Consider the following 18,005-nt stretch of genomic DNA (forward strand, 5'->3'; position numbering starts at 1 on the left):
TATTAAATGTACTTAGTAGTTTCAGGAAGCAGAGGAGCTCAACCAAGGGATTTAAAAAAGAATAAAATCTAAGATCTAATTGTAATGTTGCTGATAACAACAAAAACACAGCTGAGCCCACAGAAGTGCTGAAAACCTGACAATTAAGCTTTAATCAGCTGACAAAACTCAACTCTAAATTGCAAGTATCACTGCTTAGAATAAGAAAATAAAAATTTTATATTCTCATGGTAAAAATGATGCCTCCTTGGAGATACTGACAAAATTTCTTTGTGGGGAGGATTTAATTTCTTGTCATCAGCGAGGTGTGATCCGTGAAATAATTTATATTTTCATTTTGGAAGGCCATAAGTGCAAGGAGAGATACTTTTTATCCTATGGGAAGCTTGTAATCCACCCCAGTGAAGGCACTATAGGTGCATGGACTATAATGCGATTTCCAAAGTCTCTCTGGTTGATTACTCCTTGGCATGTTCATGGCCTGTAAGTGGTAGAGCAATATGCCTAATATGAAATACTTGTAATGTTAGCATTTTATTAGAAAACAATGTTGGAAAGATATCTTTTAAAAAATATTTAGTTAGTCACAAGTAAGAACAAAGTGGTGTTCTGCAGCTCTTCCACCTAATGCAAAATGCTACATAAACACTCCACAAAACACAGTGTACATGAATTACCCACAGCTGCACACATTTCAAGCCCCAGTGTGCAGCCAGAACCTAACTATGTTCATACATTAAACATCAACATTTCTAGACGAAGTGCTATCTTCTTTTGTCTGCAAAGTAAGGTTTTGCTCTTTCACTTTTTCTTCTGCTGGACTGGACAAATCCCTGATGACCAGTCCAGACACAGTTCCACAGTCAGAGCCCCAAATACTTCTTAAGATGGTAGATATTTTATGTGAGTTAGCTGCTTACATTTCCCCTTCACCATGTAGCAAAAACCTCTCTTTCCTGAGAAGTTATTTCATGTCTACAAATACAGTATATTCTGGTGAGAGAGGAAAGAAGGGAGTGGTATGGGGGGGAGACATGTCCCTTTGCGTGTAGCTCCAATACAGCCTCTGAAAAGCTATCTGATGCTCTGCATGATCATAGAGGTTATTACTGAAGGACTTTTCCTCCAGAACGATTTGCCTTATGGAATGGAAACTGGATGGCTGACCATGAGGTCACCATTACCTTGGTGCCTCATAAGGCTGCAGATTGCATCTCTGGGACATGCAACTGGTATTCTGTAGATGTCTAAACAAATCAGACAGCTGCACAGCTCTTTTGTTCATATTGATGAGGAAGCCTCCAATATACCTCTGCAACAGTCCCATAGTATAACAAAATAAAGATTTCCCTTACAGTAGAGATACATTTATTCCAAGGTAGAGACCTGACTATATTACATGTAAGAGCTATGTATAAGAATATTAAGAGCTAACTCAGCAGATCTGCAAGAAACACATTCCTTGTGATATTTTATGATAATTCTCTAAACATTTATACTTACTGTTGCATAGAAGCTCCAGTGTACATGATAAGTGCACCTGCATTCCTGCAGAACTAGGTCATAAATTCCTTCAGTCTCATTTATCAAGGAGTTGGTAAATTTAGAAAAGAAATGTACTGGAAATACTTCTCTGGGATAAGCATGTACAGCTCTCCTCAACAGTAATTTGTCAGCTGGCTATATTTGGATATGTGGGAGATTTAAATCCTTCTTGCTTTTGCAAGTTGGCAGCTTTTTTTCTCTTACCCACTACATTGAAAGGACAGGATGGGGATATTTTCAATAGCAACTTTCCATGACTGTGGCAGTGAATACATACAAAGCATTACATATAGCTAAGTATTTTAATTAAACTTTTTCTTTTTACTAGGAATAGTTTATAAACAGCTCTAATGCCATTAATAAATTTGTAGTGAGGACACATGCCTTCTAATTTTTTTTTTTAATTATCCTGGTTTGTCCACCTGAAAAAAAAACCCAAGATTTTTCTTTAGGGTTCTTAAACTAAAAGAAATTAGCAACATAAGTAAAATAACTGCTTTTTTGTAATATCGTATAATGTTCATTTAATTTTTAGATTACAGGTAAAACATACAAGTCTAAACATATAGCTAATTTAAGAAATACAATTGCAAGCATATCATCAGAAGTATATAAATCATTTGCAAATCATCTCTTTTAAGGAGGTGGTCACACTGTCACTTCACAAAGAGTCTCAGCATTTAACATTACTGTTCCCTAAGCAAATTGGCTGTTAATGTCCTTTTCAGGCTATCAAATGCCTTGCAGCTAAGCTTGGAATTAGAAACGTTAGTGCTTCTAGTCAATTCAGTGCAAAGAGCATGTCTATCTATGCCCTCTTTGCTTCCCTGTGCTCCATCAGTCTGTACCCATCTGTTAGAGCTTTTCTTATCTTATATTTAGAATGTAATACCCTTTTGGGCAAGGGCAGCCTTTTTATCCTGTGTTAATTCAGCAATGCAGACAAGAGGGTCTTGACCCATAACTAGGATCCCAGGTGCTGTTGCAATAAAATTAATGGTAATGACTTTTTTTTTACGCTGTCAGCTAAAGTGTTAGAAACCTGCTTTGCAGTTTTATGTGTTTGGAGTCCAAATCATGACAAAAAGGGTTTAGGCTGCTACAGGTGATACATTCTTGTCTTTTTAAAGAAATAAGTACCCTCTTCCATGTAGCAATACATATTACGTTAAAATGAAACCTTTATTATCAAAATATGCAAAAAAAGCCCACAAAACAAAACCTTGAAGAATGTCAGTTACAAGGTTGCTAGCAAAATTTTGGGTCTGCATGTATGCAGCATGGTATAATCTAATTACCTAACTCCTATCATTGTTCGGAAATTAATCTCACCTATACCCTGATGTTCTCACCTGCTCAGGTCTCACCATCAGAGAAACTCAGGATAAAGTCTTTCAGTACTTTATTTATGTGGCAATTTCTCAATCCTAACAGTGAGTATATTAGTGGTCCTGACTCAGAATCTGCAAATAGATTCTCCTGGGGGCAATGACAGTGGTAATCAATACCTTAAAATCTCTGTAAAAGAAAATATTTGCAACAGCAAGATATCAAGTGGACCATATTTTTTATAAAAGCAGTGAAATATGCTACACGTATTTTCATACTGCCTGTTTAACCACCAGCAATCTGTGAGAGTGGGGCTGTTTACTTCTGGACTCCTCTGTAAGAGTCCTCTCTGCTTCTCAAAGCTGTGTAATGCAATAGGTGGTCCCTGACAGTTGATACCTTCCTTTCTCCTGCCATCTCCCCCAGTCCAGCAATCAATTTTCAGCAGCTTCTACCTGTTCAAATGCAGCCTCCCAACTTGGTAGAACAGGGGCAGATGCCCCACGATGGAAGCTATTTCCTCTAGTAGGTCTAATTACAAATGAAAGGGTAATTGCAGAATTGCAACAAAACTATGCTAGTTTTCATCTGACTAGCCTGCATAATCACACAGGGGATGATATGACAGTATGGAGTTCAGTTCAGGTCAGTATACACTGTTGCAGTCTACATGACATCCATTTCTCCTTGTCTTCTACACTAATGGCATCCATGCAGTTAGATAACAGCTAAGCATGCTAACTCTCACTGCAATCCTCTCCTTGCTGGCTCCATAGATTTCTCAATATCATCTAAGTCTATTCCTCTGCATTCTTACTTAAGGAGGCACTGTGTTGCTTTCTGGACCAGGACGCTGTCCCAAACAGGCAGCCATACGATAAACAGTATTAACACTTTATTTGCTCTTATATTGTCTTCATTTTCTAATCCTTGAATCTACAACCTAAGTAATATTTTTCAATTTGATCTTTTCTATGTGTCATTTGAATCAAGGAAGCTGACATCCAAACTTATTTGGCTTTTGTGAGGGGAAAATCAACAACAGGGGATATTTTACTCCAGATTATATCTTAACATGATAGCAAAACAAGAATTTGCAATGCAATGAAGGCTTGATGTAAAAAAGGAATAAAAAGTAAAGAAGAAAGCTAGTGACTTAACGGGAAAGCACACTACGTGTTTAAAGTTACAGCAGTTCTGAAATAAAACATCTGTGTCTGCAGATCTGACAGGTCTTTTTGACGTGCGTGACATAAGGAAATCCTAAGCACTATCATTTTTATCTATAGCTATCTTAGATCTGACAATGAAAAATGATTTAGAATAATTAGGTATAATTATTTTTACAGAATCTGGCTTGTGTAAAACTTTATAGACTGCAGAATGCTATGACATACTCTCATAACTTCACATTGCTTTTCTTTTGTTGAAGGTAGTTACTAGTTAACTTTAAGCATTGTCACCTGAAAGTGCAAAAGCACGGATATTTTCCAAGGTATGTGAAAATGGAAGAAAGTCTGGAAAGAAGAGAGTCTTGAATAATTTCTTCATTTTTATATGGAAATGATTTTCTATTCTGGTAGCAGAAAAATCCTTCTTTTATCAAGCACCTGCTCTATTAAAAGGCAGGAAAAAGGATAAATAAATAGAAAATAAGAATATGCACAAAGGACATTTCCAGATTAAAAATGTAAGGCATGCTTGTACTATAGAAGAAAAGAAAAGCAATTTTAATCGTTATGGGATGTCCATGGAATGCAATATAGCATTCTAACACCCTAGGATCTCTACCTCTACCTCTCTGAAAGAGGCAGTCCAATCAAATATTGAAGCAGCTGCTGAAAAGATTTCAAAATATATAGCAAAAGATTTGCAGGTTTAAACTGGAATAAGACATTGTAATTTGAACAACCAAACCATGAGCTTTGAAACCAGAAGCAGTAACTTCTGAGAAATCCTAACAAAACATCCTATTACACCAATGTGTAATAGACATTAATGTTTTAGCAAACTGATACAAAGCTCTCCAAGGAGGGTAGTGTAACCCTAGAACAAGCTACTGAAAGAGATGGAGGCCTCTTCAGGACTTGGATGGAGCAAGTCATGACTGACCCAATTTAGTGCTGGTGATAGTCTTGCTTCAACTGGCTGGCTGGACTAAATAAAACCCAGAGGTTCTCTCCGGTCAACATTTCTAGATTCCAAGTACAGTAGTTAAGGGTTAAAGAGTCTGATGTAATTTCTAATTGACTGAGCAAAGTTTTTACGCACAATATTTGCAACTTTCAATAAATTATACTCTCTGGTATTTCTGTTACAGAAGCCATGTAGAAAGATGACAGTGTTATTTTATCTCCTGGGACTATTTCCTCTTATGAGGTGTACACCAAGCAGATTTTCCCCCTACGTGTGGCACTGAGAATTTCTATTACGCTTGCAGAAATCGGTCCAGATACAGCTTTTCCACTGAGATAAAAACTGCTTTGTGAAATTAATGAACGCGATGTAGGTAATATGCGGCTAGACACAGCGGGACACTTTCAACTTTGTCAAATCTCAGGGGCTTCATTCACACACCAGATTTTTACTTTTCACTTAAAAATTGTCCAAAATTTCTGTCCTAGGTACAAAACCTTGGAAATGTATTAATAACTACATAAAACCCTTGCACTCCCTTTAATAAGGTACTTTCATCCCTATTTTTTTCTGGGCTGCAAATCCAATGGGGTATCTCAGTCATGGACTATTTTGTGATTGCTAAAATGGTTCAATCAGAAGGCAAAGTATGGTGCATAAAGGAAAATACAATTTAATCAAGGAATTGAGCCTGTAGAAAAGAACAGCAGGGAAGAATGACAGAATAAAACCTACTAAGGCCCAAAGCAGCTGAGATACAAATTAATGTTAAACTAAATGCAAGGGAAATGTTTCAGTTCAGTTCAACAAACGACACTTTGGTTTGGCACAGCTCCATCACAGAAATAGTGGTTTAGGTATTCAAATGCAAAATTGAATGATTTCCACGAAATTAATTTCTATGGATATTTTAAAATTTAAATTTATATTTTAAATCCTGAGAATGTCTGGTATATACAGGTCTGAAATGAGGGATGTTAATAAAGAAAACTTTTCCTAGAAAGTATGTTTTACATATAAAGCCAGTAGAAAAGTAGGGCCAGGTTTTCAGATAAGCCTTTACAAGACTGTCATTTGTAAGTGTAGGTCTTTACCATGTGCAGGCAGGTTTCCACACACATTTCCAGCACATGTCCAGGTAATTACAACTGTGCACATAAAACCTCCTTGGAAGAGTTAAATTTCTCTGTGTCTATTCTAACAGACTGACTAACAAATGAAAAGCTACATGCTTCTGCTTGTATTGTACTAAAAATTGTGCATAACTATGATCATCTGCAAATAGGATTTCCTTCAAAAACCAGATGAACTTTCCCTCCCCAATTATGCTTATTCAAAAGTGTAACTCAATCAGATAAAAGCAAAAGTTTTCTTTCATAAGTATTTCACACTATAAGCTTCTCCAAATTGGGCCTCATATATAGCATTCTACACAAGAATTGTTTTAACCATTCGGGTAAGGTATCCAGCAGACTTCAAAGAAATATTTCACAGTTGTTATGAAACAAATAGGTACACTTATTCACTACAACTTCTTAATGATTTTAATGAATTTGTCTATTTTAGTTCTTACAAGGCTGGAAATCATGTACCTCAAACATTAATTCATGGAAAATGTACACATTGTGCATACAATAAAAGCGTTACTTTTACTGAGAGGTAAAACTCAAGAGGATTCAAAAACATTGAAAATATTGAAAAGAATTCTAGTGTGAGGTATTCTCCTGGGTTTTAAAATTTCAGTTTCAACTACCTTAGAATACTTCATCACTGTGAAATGCTTCAGTACTGTGGTACTTCCTTGTCTTTTTCAAAGAATGTAAAATGTAACAACTGTAGTTTGTAATTATTTGTGAGATGAGTGTTTAGAAAAGTTTCATAGCTCCAAAGTAATTGTCTTATTTTGGTCGTTTAGTTTATTCCTATCTATTATTCATGTATCACAGTCCAGGTGCTAGTTATCTCACATAAGTGCTGCAAGAAATAACCCAAACTACTTGGCTGAGTCTTTAAGACACTGATACCCCTAAATGCTTCACAAGAGTGGTAACCATAAACCACTTCCTTCATATATTAATTAGAAATTACTTTTCAGACAGATTAATTCACTTCCCCCCTCCCAGATATCGAAAATAGACAGGTGAGTATATGGGTGCATATGTTACACACAGCAATGGACCTTCAATACAGACACTCTAGGTCAACAGAGCATTATATTTCATTTTAATAAACTGAAGATGTCAGCACTCATGCATGACACAACTGTATTTTTTTAACTCTTTTTCTTAAAGTTGTCTCTTAAAAATCAGAAAGGACCATAGTTCCAAAGTAACTGGTTTTGTTATTACCAATGACAAAAAATTAAGAGAACTGATAATCAAAAACATAACGAAGCAAACTGAAAGAGAGATTAAAATCAAACATTCAGGTAAAGGGATGACAGATTGAAATGAACAACTGATCACGGCTAGTGAATGATGTCCTGTGCAACTTATTCAGCATGAAGTTCTTTCCTCCCCTGCAAGGATTCATAAATCTAAACACGCCAATTCTAACCTGATGGATATGTGTGTTAGGAGTGGTCAAACTAGACCAATATTTTATAGCAGAACACAGTTTTCTTGGCCAAGAGCCTTGGAAATGTACAAGCACTCTTTCTGGCAGTGAAGAGGATCCACTTAGTTCTATCAATGCAACAAAACAAACTGAACCGCTGTTCCCACCCTCGACAGACGTGATCAGTGACCAGGCAGTGCTGGGGACCTGGGCTGAACCTTGCCGCCTGCCTGGCAGCATGAGAGCAGAGGCCAGCTGTGGTCTTTCCCAAGACTCCAGTTGTAGTTTGTTACTATTGGCTCTTAAGCTGAACACTTGTTGAAATTACTAGAAGCTGTTTTGTAATAGGTCCAGACTCAAACTCCAGGAGGTAGGTCTGGAACCCAGAGGTAGATACATGTACCTGCACCCACTGACCACTTATATGACCTGGGTCCAGAACCTGATCATTCCTTAGCACTATAATTTTACCCCGTGTCTTTAGTTAGCTGATCTACTTGACAGCCCTGCTACTTGGAGATCTGTGATCACACAAAATCTCAGTTTTCATAACCTTTTAAAATTAAGTTCCTCGTTGTCAATGTTGCTAAGAATATGTTGAAAATAGGAATCTCAGAGGGTTCAAAAGCAGACTGACAATTACACGTTTTAAAAATCTTTTCTTTTACTTGTTTTTGTTATGTTTTTTGAATACTTGGATTTGGTAAAAAAACTTCTCATGCCACATTCAAAAACAAATGTATTAATTCTCTCACAGAATGAAACATTGTGCAGAGACAGAGCTGGAATGACCTAGGATCATTAGTAGTTAAGACAATTCATATATAAAAAAGAAAAATAAAAACTAAGCCTCTATCTCAACTTTGATACCAACTCTCTTGTCACATATAGCCATTGAATTCATTAAACTGCTTTACAAAAACTTCATGATACTTGAATATTTACCTGCTTCTATAATACATCATGAGGATTAATATAATATGAAAATACTAAGAGTCAAGAGTTAACTAATTATTGTTTTAACAAATTACATATTATATTGACCAAGAATGGGAGTAATGACACTGATTTTTCCAATATGATTTCTGCTGTTACTTACTCCATGATTGTGTTGAGTCCAAGAGCACCAGATACTTGTATTAGTTCACTAACATACATTATTTGAGGAAGAACTATCAGATACATATACCCCAAAACAGTCCTTCTTCTGAAAAGAGGATAGCCTGAGTTTTAACCTGAATAAATGTACCAATGACACAAGTATCTATTGTCAAGGACATGCTTAAATCCACAACTCCAGAATTCCTAGCAAAATTGCTCAGGACCTTAAGAAAACTAGAAAAGACTGCCTCAGGTTTCTTAGCATAAGCTTGGAAAAAGCTTCCCAGCATTGAAAACTTCCCAAGCTGTTTAAACTCAAGAGAGTTAGAAGGCAATGACTGTCTTAAGCAATATTCCAGCTTGATACTCAGTTATGAAATTCTAACAAGACTGAAGCTACCGGGGGGTCACAAAGGACAGAATTTAGGAACCCAAGCTCAAGAGGCTGACCTGAAGTTTGCATCTAAGACATTAGAGACCTACATTTTGGATAGCCCATATCAGCCAGCTTCTGCATCAGGCCAGAAATGCCACCATCTTTGCATTATTAAGACACTCAGAGCATCTCTCCTATCTGCACCCAGTGATGATCCTTCTTTCACCTTGCCCCTGCATCTAAATCCCCTGAAGGACTCAATGGGGAAAGTAGTTGTGAACTCTTGTACTTCCTCTCTCACCCATTGCTGTATAGCTCTAGCAAATTTAATTGCAAAAGAGTGAGTATGTGGATTGCCATTTCAATTAATACCTCACTGGTAAAAAGAAACATGAAAGACTTCAGATCTCTGTTCTCCTCAGCCTTGGAGAGTCCAAGCCTTCATCTCTAGCTTCACCTGGACACTGGAGACTCTGGGTAGAGACTCAGGCATTGGCCATTCCTTTGTTGAAATCACATCAGTTTGGGAAGGAAAAGAACAACCAGGACTCAAGGAAGACAGCTGCTCAGGAAGAATGCTGAGTGAAGTAACCCATACATCAGGATATGTGCTCTCTTAAAGAGATTTGCCTTGTACCTGTATCTTCCATACCTTAGACACAAGTTCTAGTGCCCGAACGCCATGCTGAAGAAAAGTGAAATTCAGTAACAATGCCTCTCCCTCCTTCTGTGGCCAAAAGAAATCAGTGGCCTCTTGTTTTGTTTTTCACCAGAACAACCTAGTTTACATCTGTGCTCTAGATGGAGACAACCCCAAGCTGCTTGTGTGGACTCAGGAATGCAAGAACTGCTGCAGAAAGGGCAATCCTTACTAGCACAGGTGCAACACTGTGCAAACATGGGTAAACTTTCAGAAAACTCAGGACTGCTAGATTTACCAATTTGGATCAACACTGTTTGAGGGATTTCTATGTTAAATTCTTTACATGAAACATACATGTCCTGCAGTACCTGTGCAAAGGGCTTATAACTTCCCTGCAGCCCAATGTGAGGCATATAAACCTCAAGTGAAAGGGCCTGAAGGCAAAACCCTATTTTCAGCATTTCCCACTGGTTCCACTCTGGGGCTATGCACCTCATTTTGCCCCTAAATCTGCAGTTCATTGCCCTGAGAGCTAATTCAGGGTATATATCCTTCACCAGTAGTCAGGCATCCAAGTCCCTTTAAAGGCTTTGACTGCAAGTGTGTGATAAACAAAGCATGCGGGGGAAGTTTTATATTGCAGAGCATGTGAAAGTACAGTGGTTCAGTCACGACTGAGTTCTTGTTTTCAGAAGTGCTGTAAATTACAAAACTAAAAGGAAATGAGTAAAAACCTGAGATGAGCATAGAGGTATTTTACTGAAATAAAGATTTAAATAGCTGAAGAATACTCTTTACAGACCTGACTTTAAAGCTTCTCCCAAAGTAAACACATACAATTTATTTTCTATAAAAGCACAGGTTATTCTTTGTGGTTGTTTTTTTTGTTTGTTTGTTTGTTTTTATTTTTATTTTGCTTTGATAATAACTCCTCCATAGTCAGAATATTGTAAGTCTTATTGTGAGTGGACTAATAAAAAGTTGCAGCTGAATTTCTGGTGGACAGGAAGGAATTTTTTTAGAGACAATTACACATATTGTACCCGACAGCTTTGACTATCTAAGGGAACCAGCATCCTGACTCTTGGCCTTCTCCTAATCTCCTCACTACACTCAAGACAGCTGAGTTTCAACAGCTCATATGGTTCTCACAGAATTAATGCCTTTAGCAACAGGAGACATTTTCAATATTATCTGTTTCATGTAGAGACAAATCGAAAAGTCATTTCTCATATTTGATAAGAACTTGAAGGGGAATAGCTCGGTATACAGTAATTCAAAACAGCAGACAGCAAATAAAGAACCTATGCCTAAATCTGATACCAGTTAAACCTATAGAAGTGAGAGCCAATGTATTGAAGTCAATGGAATTAGAGTGGTAGGATCAGCCAGGAACCTCAACACAGTCTAGCCTCTACTCCATGTCAGCTAACGGAAAGTTAATCTTATTTTTACAGGTTGCTGAAAATCATCCCATGTCTCAAGGAAACATCTGTTTTACCAAAGAGAACAAATGAGGGGAACAAAGTGGAATGTAACAGAGGGATCTGAAATAGCTAGAAGGGAAAAGCATGACAAGGAGTGTATCACAGTCTCAGGCGGGTGGGAATGACCAGTTCAGGAGTCATGTTTTTATCAGACTTTACTCAAGCACATTAACAACTCTTTCCTGAGATGCGAGAATTTGCTGAGGTTTCTAGCACCTGAAAACAGTGCCCATACTGAATATCTTCCAAATACCTCATGTAATCAGTTAAAATAGCAATACTAGAACTAAGCAAGAGATCCAGATTTTAACATTATACTACAGTGGTGTATGTCCCAATGCCACTGTGTCATGACAGTTTAGGAATAATATTCCCAGACACTGCAGCTTTCTCATTGTGCAACCATGTAGCTAAATTTGTGAATGTAACCATGTTTTAAAATTATTTGCAATGAGAGTGTTGCCAGAATAAAGACAAAAAAATGAAATAAAGGCTTACAATTAGGCTGAGCAAGAACAAAGCAAATACACTTTTTGGTTCTGGGTATTTTCATAGGGAGAACTTTATCACTCCCATTGCCCCACTCCAAATGCAAATTAAGCACCTCATTTGTTTAAATTAGCCAGAGAAATAGATACACAGAAGCAAATGCTACTCCCACTAAAGTCAATGTTGTGAGATCTGGTCTATGGCGCATATCTGATGGCACAGCAAGGTCCAAAGTATTATGTTAACAGTACTGCAGCTTTAAAATGTTTTCTTTAAGTGTTAGCAAAACCTCAGTCTTGAAATCTGTGCCACAGGCTTTCTGAGGAAGCACTAAATTGAATTAGGAGGTTGCTAAAAGCTTTTTTCTTGCTCTGCCTCTCCTCTCCAAAATAGAAGCAAATATAAAACGCAAAGAAATCTTCTTTTCATTCCAGGCATAGTTTTCCTTTCTTAGGACAAATCCATCCCTATATTTCAGTTGTTGTATGCATTGCAGCATCAATACCCAGGGTAAAAGTTTTTCAGGTGGACACCACCTGAGACACTCTAATGAAGAATAAAAAGCATACTTTCCAATGGAGAGATACATTCCTTTTAATAAAAAAGTATAGTTCTATTTTTTATGTTGTATTTTGTAATGCTGCCAATTAGAAAGCCTCTTAACGCCTGGAATGAACTTTATATAAGACTTTATATAAGATGGAAACTTGAGCGTCCAGTTTTGGTATTAAGGTAGTAAAATTAAAAGTTTAAAAATTAAAACCTGCAAATATAAGATTAAGGATCATATTCTACTGCTTTGCCTGCAGTAAGAAATCTCTTTTACATGCTCTCCAAAACTGCACAACAATTTCCAGTTGAGGCTTTCATACACGAGAACAGAACATCCTCAATGTTTTACAATAACATTACCTTTATTATATGCCAAGCAAGATTTCTCCTGTGTGCGTTATATGTTTGTGATTTATTATGATTTCCAGAGCTCATTTTACTTAGCTTAATCACTCATACCCTAAATCAAACTTACCGTTCTCCCCTCAATATACTGCCTAGATGCTGTGAGGTATATATAGCGGACTGGTCATTTGAAGTTTTCTTAAGGTGAAAAGAAAGGCTAGCTCATATAATCAGCTGTGTATCACCAGATTAGCAAAAATTATAGCACACAGAGGGCCAAGAAATTACATAATCTTATTTTTCTGCTCATATATGTGGCACATAAGTATAAACAGAAATTTTGCAAAATAATGGTTTCATGCCAGGTATCTGGAGTTTTTTGAGCTCTTTTTTTTAAAACAAATGTCTAATACTTTAACATTTTAAAACTGTTTCCCTTAAAAAAAAAAAAAAAAACCAAAAACCAAACAAATCCCCAAAGCCATAAAATATTTAACTTAGCGCTAGAGAGAACTTTAGAAATAACCATTCTGACAGATACCGAACTAATATCTGTAGGAGCTTTGCAGGAGTCATTGCAGTATAATTTTTATTATACATTTATAACATCTAAATATTTCAGATACTGTCCATGAAGGTGATAGAATAGCTTTCCAGACAAAAATGCAAAAACACACTTTTGGAAAAAAACTAAAATAAAATCAGGCTGTAAGCTCAACAGCAAAGTTGTGTTGCCAGGTAGGAGGCTAAAGCCTAAGAGTACACACTGCTAAGAAGAGCCCATCCAATGGGGGGGTGTGTTGCCTGCAGCTGCCCGGGGAAGGTCACCAAGTCTCATGTTGAGACGAGCCGGTGGTGAGAGGCTGTTAAGGAGCAGTTCCTCCCTAGGAATCCCGCTAGAAGATGATCAGTGTGTGATAACCCGGATACAACACTCTTCACTGAGATGCAAATGAGACTTCTGTGAAATGGCTCTGTTCCAGTTAAACTGGGATTGGTTCTAATTAGGTTGTTGGGACATTTGCTTATTAATGCCGTTGCCCAAGAGAGGACAAAACTGAGGGGTGAAAGTTAATGTTTTCTTACCAATAAATGCCAAGAGCCCCAGGGGATATGAGGAGAATTTCTGAATGTGGCCTTGGCTCAGGGAAGAGGGAGAGGGACAGGCTGTGTGGGGAGCACTGCCAGCAACCCCACCGGGGGAGCAAGGATGCAGCCCTTCCTCATCATTGGGACTGCAACGAATGCTTTGAAATCAGCTGTCGTTTGTGGCCTACATAAGCTGACAATGTGTCTTCCTAGCTACTTCCCGCCAGAGAGACTCTTCCTTTTATTATTATTATTATCTGGATTTGTTTTTCTGTTAGCAGTATTTGACCAATTTATGCACAGTGGGCTTTCTTTGTATATTCTCCCCTACAGATGCGGTCTTATCTTTCAGAGGTTTGCACTCTATGAGGAGTTCAGCAGCAGGTCACAGACCTGGTTTACAAAGAGAAGGAGAAATAAACAACCAACTAGAAGAATAAAAAGACTCCATGAAGCTTTCAATAACCTGTGGACAAACTGGAGAGATGTATTTATTGGACTTTCTTCTTTTCCTCTTCCTGACCCAGCATCCTCACCTTATCTGAGGTCAGGCACCTTTAACATACTTGCCATTTTTCCTTCAGACTTATCGTTATTAGATGTATTTAATGGGGTTAAGAGAGAAGAAAGAAATTAACGGAGGTAAGAATAGGGCATACTGCAGGTTGAATGCATGTCACTGAGCCTTTGGTCACAGGTGTTTGCATCATTCCCCCCCTCAAATATTTTTCCTGTTGGGAAACTCTGTCTCACCATTAGATACTCTTTATGAGACACATGTGCATTCTTTACCTCTCACAGATAACTTACATATTCTAAATTACTCATATGCTTTTTAATTGTGTCTTTAGTATCTAAAAGCATAAAACTAGCAGAGCTTCCTCCTTCCAGTTACTTTTATCACTGGCCTTGTTTCCTCTACTAATTCAATGAAAACATAGCAGATTTAAGCCAAAGGTAAATACAAGTAGAATTAAAAAGATAAAACGCAAGGAACCAGAAAGAAAAGGAAGAAAAACGGATGCTTGATATTGATATGGCATCTGAGAAAGGCAGCAAAAGAAATGCCCCTCTACTGTAAAGCCAGAATGACTCATGTGGGAAGATGTGGAGTATCAGCTGTTGCAATAGCAGGTAACACACCTTCAACAGCATACAAGTACGTGACGATGCCAGGCTCCTATGCAAGATATATTGTTTCCCCACTGTACCATCACACATGGGTATAACCCTTAGAAATAATAATAAACCTTAAATAAAAAAGGAAAAGCCTAAAATCTAAAGAGTAAATCTGGAACGCTCAATGAAATCAGACTGAAGGCTAGGGTAGAAACTAAACATTGGATCAAAATTGAGTGTTCCAAAACCATCTCTCCACTGATAAACACCTCATCTGCTGTGCAAAACAGCAAAGCCTGTAAAACAGCTAAACAATATTTCCGAAGGGAGTTTTTAACTTGAAGGCTGTTCAGGGCCTATCTGTTTCAATGTATAGCAAGCAATAATCAGCACACTCGGGGGAATGCCTCTGTTGAAGAATTTACCTAATTTGCAAAAACAGGATGAACTTTCTCATCTACTCTTCTACACAGTGTGTCTAGCCCTTTCCTATCCAGATCCTCAATATCCCAAACATTGAATCACTCTTTAAAATCTCATTGTTTTCTACTTTTTCCATTTTCTTTTCATTTTAACCCTCTTTTTCAGATTGACCTGAAATTCAGAGCAGCAATATCTTCCTTTTATCTACAAACAGCACTAAATAATTGCCAAAGATTAAACAAAAAAGGAAATACTGAGTGACTTATACATGTGTTTTTATGTATTTACATATACATATGGGCATATATACACACATGCTTACATATATATGTATATGGCGGAAAGAAGAACTTACCTATGTCCCAGGTAAGGGGGTTATTCTGTTCCATTTCCCTTTTCCCTATGACATACCAAATGCAGGCCATCCAGTGAGCAAGCAAGGCAAACATGGACATGAGAAGCGTGAGGACAATTGTGCTGTGCTGGGAGTAACGATCCAACTTCTGAAGGAGACGCAAGAGGCGTAGCAACCGCACTGTCTTTAGGAGGTGGACAAGGGAAACCTAGGAGAATAGGGAGAGAAAACAACTTGTTAGCAATTGACTTCTATCATACAGTTCTCTTGTTTCAATGAAAAGAAACTATCTTCTAAAGCTCTATGAATTTTTGCCCACTCTTCATTCAGTTACATAGCTGCATATTATGTTTAGACTAAATCTTAAGACAGCAGAGAATAACAAAAAAGATGGTTAAAAAAAAAAGTGTTCACTTTTGCTGTGTACATACATACTGACTATTTCTGATTTAAATCAAACAAACTTGAAATAGTGGGAGATCTTTTGTTTCATCTTTTTTTTCATGAAAAGTTGTCTGTCAGATTTAACTTAAAAATTTGTGTTTGTGCAAAAATGGATCCTTCCCTGCTCTAGAAGAGAAACATAATTGTCAAACTGACCAACGTTCATTTGATTCCAATATGAAACCACAAAATAAACCTCTTCAAGCACACGATGATTTTCAGTTTCTGCTGACAGCCAAACACTAGACCTAACTCAACTATATATGAGATGAAACCAGCTTAATAATTAAACCTGGAAAAGGTAATAACATATAGCAGATATTTTGCAGAACAAGGAAGCAGAGAAGTGAGTGGAGACTCAGATTTGTTCTTCAGATTTAAACCTGTGTTCAGGGGCCTGGGCATATTTTACTGCTCTGCACTAAGTCGGAGTCCAAAAAAAGCTTGTATTAAAACTTCTAGTATAACTTCTTAAATACCTTACCTAAAATATTATTGCAGTTCAAGTGTATGTGTCAAAAGCAGCACCTAATCTGCTCAACACCCTAAGTGTACATCATTTTATGAAGTATATAGGCTCTGGCCCCAGAGGAGATGCAGCAATGCACAAAGCAAGCAGTCTCTGGATGACCCCATCCCCTCCAGAGCATCCTCCAACCTACATCCACATCAGAGTGGGCACAGGTCCCAGTTTTGCATGGAATATACTTGGGTCATGTTTCAGCTGTTGGACAGAGTTAGTAAACAATATGCAGATTAGGATCCCAAATATTTTTAATTTAATTTTTTGAAGACTAAATATACATAATTTTCATTATCAGTAAGCTTTTTTCCCCCTTCATTAATGACACATTAGGATTAATGCCTACTAGGTACCTGGCTGATGCAGGATACATGCATCAGCTAGAAAAATAACATCAGACTTGACAAGTCTTCCCACAGCCTTCCCAGAGCACAGTAATGAGCTCTCTGAAAAGAAAGTCTAAAAGCACAGCTCGATCAACATCCTTTTGCTTTTGCTAATCCAGAATAACCTGAAGTTAAGCCTTTCTGTTTCTGCTACCAAAACTAATAACCCGAAATCTTAATTTTATAGGTGTGCAACTAGGTCCACGTGGACTGATAAATTCTGTAACGTGGGGTATTTTAGATTTATTCATGAAGACTTAAAAATTCAATGATTTTATTCCAGTCTTAGGAATTAAGTTGGTGGGAAACCTGTAAAAAAGAAAATAATAAATCTACAAACTTTCTTTTTTTTGCTACTACAGCTTTGATAGTGCATAAATATTTCTCCCACGAGCTTCTTCATGCAGGATTTACTGCCCATTATTTCATTTTTCTCAAAAACCTTTACACTTTTTCTCATGTACATTGCAGGAGAAAAAAGAAAATCAACAAAAACATGACACTTTTTAAAAATACTTTGAAGTTCACTGCTGTCAGGAATAATATCTGACATTAGAGTACACAAACAATTACAGGGTATTCTATTCTTGCATTTATTTTATCCATTTTGTGTCATCTACAATAAGTCAGTGAAATTAGTTATGTTTGTGGCCTTAAGCACAAGTGTATCTGCAAGTCTGGGGCAGAAGACTGCAAGGAATTGTCATGTTTGTATTAATACAATCATATAACCATTAAAATATAATTATTCTAACTGAATGCTATACTACTATACCAACTGCCTCTTTTTCTGTGGTAATTCACTTCCCAAAGTCTCTCTCATCAGCTTGTTTGAACCAAACATGGTTCTGTTGCACTCTTAACATAAAGGGGTCCCTCTGCATGGCTGACTCCTCAAGGTGTTGTAGTAATATATAAACATAAATATAATGATTGTATATATAACGATTGTATATGTGCTATGGCCTTCACATTGGAGCCTTCATCTTTACATGGGTGCCTGTTCTACCACGTCACAAGCAAATAATGATAACTTAGGTGAAATTATTTTTTTATTAGATTCGTACAAATAAGAAATTTCAAAAGAGCTGTTAGAATAATAAATGT

General features: G+C 37.2%; 1 protein-coding gene across 1 annotated transcript in view; it reads right to left on the minus strand.

Moving 5' to 3' along the window:
* The window catches only part of KCNH8 (potassium voltage-gated channel subfamily H member 8), a gene marked incomplete at both ends in the record, with an annotated part of 195,412 nt that overhangs the window by 55,358 nt on the left and 122,049 nt on the right, over positions 1 to 18,005 (minus strand). Inside the window, one exon of the mRNA XM_082315341.1 lies at positions 15,546 to 15,753. Coding sequence (XP_082171467.1) covers positions 15,546 to 15,753 — 208 coding nt within the window. The remainder of the gene's footprint in view (positions 1 to 15,545; positions 15,754 to 18,005) is intronic.

The sequence above is a fragment of the Platalea leucorodia genome (assembly GCF_965183815.1).
Source record: "Platalea leucorodia genome assembly, chromosome: 1".
NCBI lineage: Eukaryota > Metazoa > Chordata > Aves > Pelecaniformes > Threskiornithidae > Platalea > Platalea leucorodia.